General features: G+C 47.9%; 1 protein-coding gene across 1 annotated transcript in view; it reads right to left on the bottom strand.

The window, feature by feature from the left end:
• Positions 1 to 790: 790 nt before the first annotated feature.
• Positions 791 to 1,997, bottom strand: part of LOC102247271 (ATP-dependent RNA helicase DDX18) — a 46,155-nt gene continuing 44,948 nt past the window's right edge. Inside the window, exon 10 of the mRNA XM_014543049.1 lies at positions 791 to 829. Within this exon, the coding sequence (XP_014398535.1) occupies positions 791 to 829 (39 nt within the window). The remainder of the gene's footprint in view (positions 830 to 1,997) is intronic.

The raw sequence follows: 1,997 nt of genomic DNA, 5'->3' as shown, positions 1-1,997 counted from the left end.
AGCATTCACCACACCCAGCAACGGAGGCCACTCACAGTTACAATGAATTCAGGTTTGGTGGATGCGCTGGACACAGGGTGAGTGGAAAAATGGAGAAAATATAAACCACGATTCAAAATGCAGACAGAAGAAAGGCAACAGGCAGTAGCCAGGCTGGAGGGGTGGTAGGAGAGTGGGTTTCGGGTTGAAGTTATTTTTCTTAGTGAATGACTTGAGCTGGTAAAGAGCTGACTGTAAGGGAGAGACTGAAGACTGAAGACAAACCAGCTGACAAATGAGGGACAGAAGAGGAGGAGGAGGAAGGGGCAGGAGTGAATGAGGACCCCACTGCTTTGGGGAGGTAAGCGGGAAAGATGCTCAAGAAAAAGATGCAGAGAAGACTGCGGGGAGGGGAGCAGGAGGCAGCGACGGTCAGGTGTGAGGGGTTTTAACAGGAGGGGAGGTGGTTTCAAACAGGCCGCAGGACTGGGAGAGGAGGCGAGGGACACAGGCTGACAACACGGAACTCAAGGATTAAGCCATACGGGTAGTCCTTTTGGTTCACATTTCCTGGGCCAGCCCCCACAAAACCTCATCTGTTCCACATCTGTAACAACTGCTCCAGGAGCACTGCAATGACTCATGACTCCTCGACACTTCGAGGCCACCTGCACTGGCCAACAATTCCACCAAGAGGATCTGTTCCAACTTAAGACTTCCCAAGCAAAGACCTTTACCTTGGATTGCTTCAGGTAACGAAGGAAACCCAATTCTTCAGGACGCAAGATGAGCAAGGCATGCCCCCTTCCGTTTAGGCCCCTGGCAGTTCTTCCCATCGATGAATGTATTCCTTGGGGTCATCTGGAGGGTCATACTGAACAATCCAGTCGACTTCAGGAATGTCCAGCCCTCTAGCTTCCACGTCCGTGCACAACAATATCCCCGTATCCGCATTGCAGAACTGGAGGAATGTGGTCGTACGCTTATTTTGCTTCTGCCTTCCATGAATGGCCAAGACAGGCAAATCGATGTAGTTCAGCAACTCATAGTGGTATTTCACGGACATGCAAGATGAGAAGACCATGAGTGTCTTCTTCCGGTTCTTCTAAAGGAATGTGAAGAGCAGGAGGAATCTTTTCTCGGAAAAGACAAACAACGTATCCCTGCTCAAGACCATCCACTGTTGCATTAGTTTTATCATCATCGACACCAACATACAATGGCTCCTTTTTCTGAGAAATCCTCACCAGGTCCTCGACTCTTTGAGTTTGTGTGGCAGAAAAGAGCATGGTCTGTCTGCGTGTTGGCAGAAGTTTAATAATTTGCTTTAACTCCTCTTCAAACCCAACATCCAAGATACGATCAGCCTCATCAATAACCAGACACTGCAGGATTTTATACATAAACCCTGGAGTATTCTGCATATGGTCCAGGAGACGGCCTGGTGTGGCCACAATGATGTTGATCCCATTAGCAAGCTTCTGTGCCTCAGCAGACCTGTTGCTGCCGCCCATTATCAACCCGTATGTGTGAACGTGGTGTGTCATCAGCTCTTTAAGAACACCGAAAGTCTGCATGGCCAGTTCCCTAGTAGGGGAGAGAATAAGAACTCCTGTTCCTAAAAGGCAAAAAAATGAATATGGAAAAAGTCAAACTAATTATCACCACGTGTTCATAAAAGCCGAAATGAACTTCTAGCGAGACAATGGAAGAAACAACCAGATCAAAGGCTTACCATTCCTGGGCATGAACTTTAACTTAACAATGAGTTCAACTGCAGGGATGAGAAAGGCCAGGGTTTTGCCACTGCCAGTTTTTGCAGCTGCCTTCCAGAAGTGGTCTGACACTTTATGTTGGATTTCGGTCATGTTTGTAAAGCCCATTTCTTTTCTTTTTTTTTTTTAATTAAATCTTTATTGTTCAGATTACATTTGTTCCTCTTTCCCCCCCCCCATAACTCCTCTCCTCCCAGTTCCCGCCCAACCCTCCGCCCTCCCTCCCCACCCACTGTCCTCACC

This window comes from Myotis brandtii, unplaced genomic scaffold (genome assembly GCF_000412655.1).
Source record: "Myotis brandtii unplaced genomic scaffold, ASM41265v1 scaffold318, whole genome shotgun sequence".
Classification (NCBI taxonomy): domain Eukaryota; kingdom Metazoa; phylum Chordata; class Mammalia; order Chiroptera; family Vespertilionidae; genus Myotis; species Myotis brandtii.
This window is presented reverse-complemented; position numbering and strand designations above follow the sequence as displayed.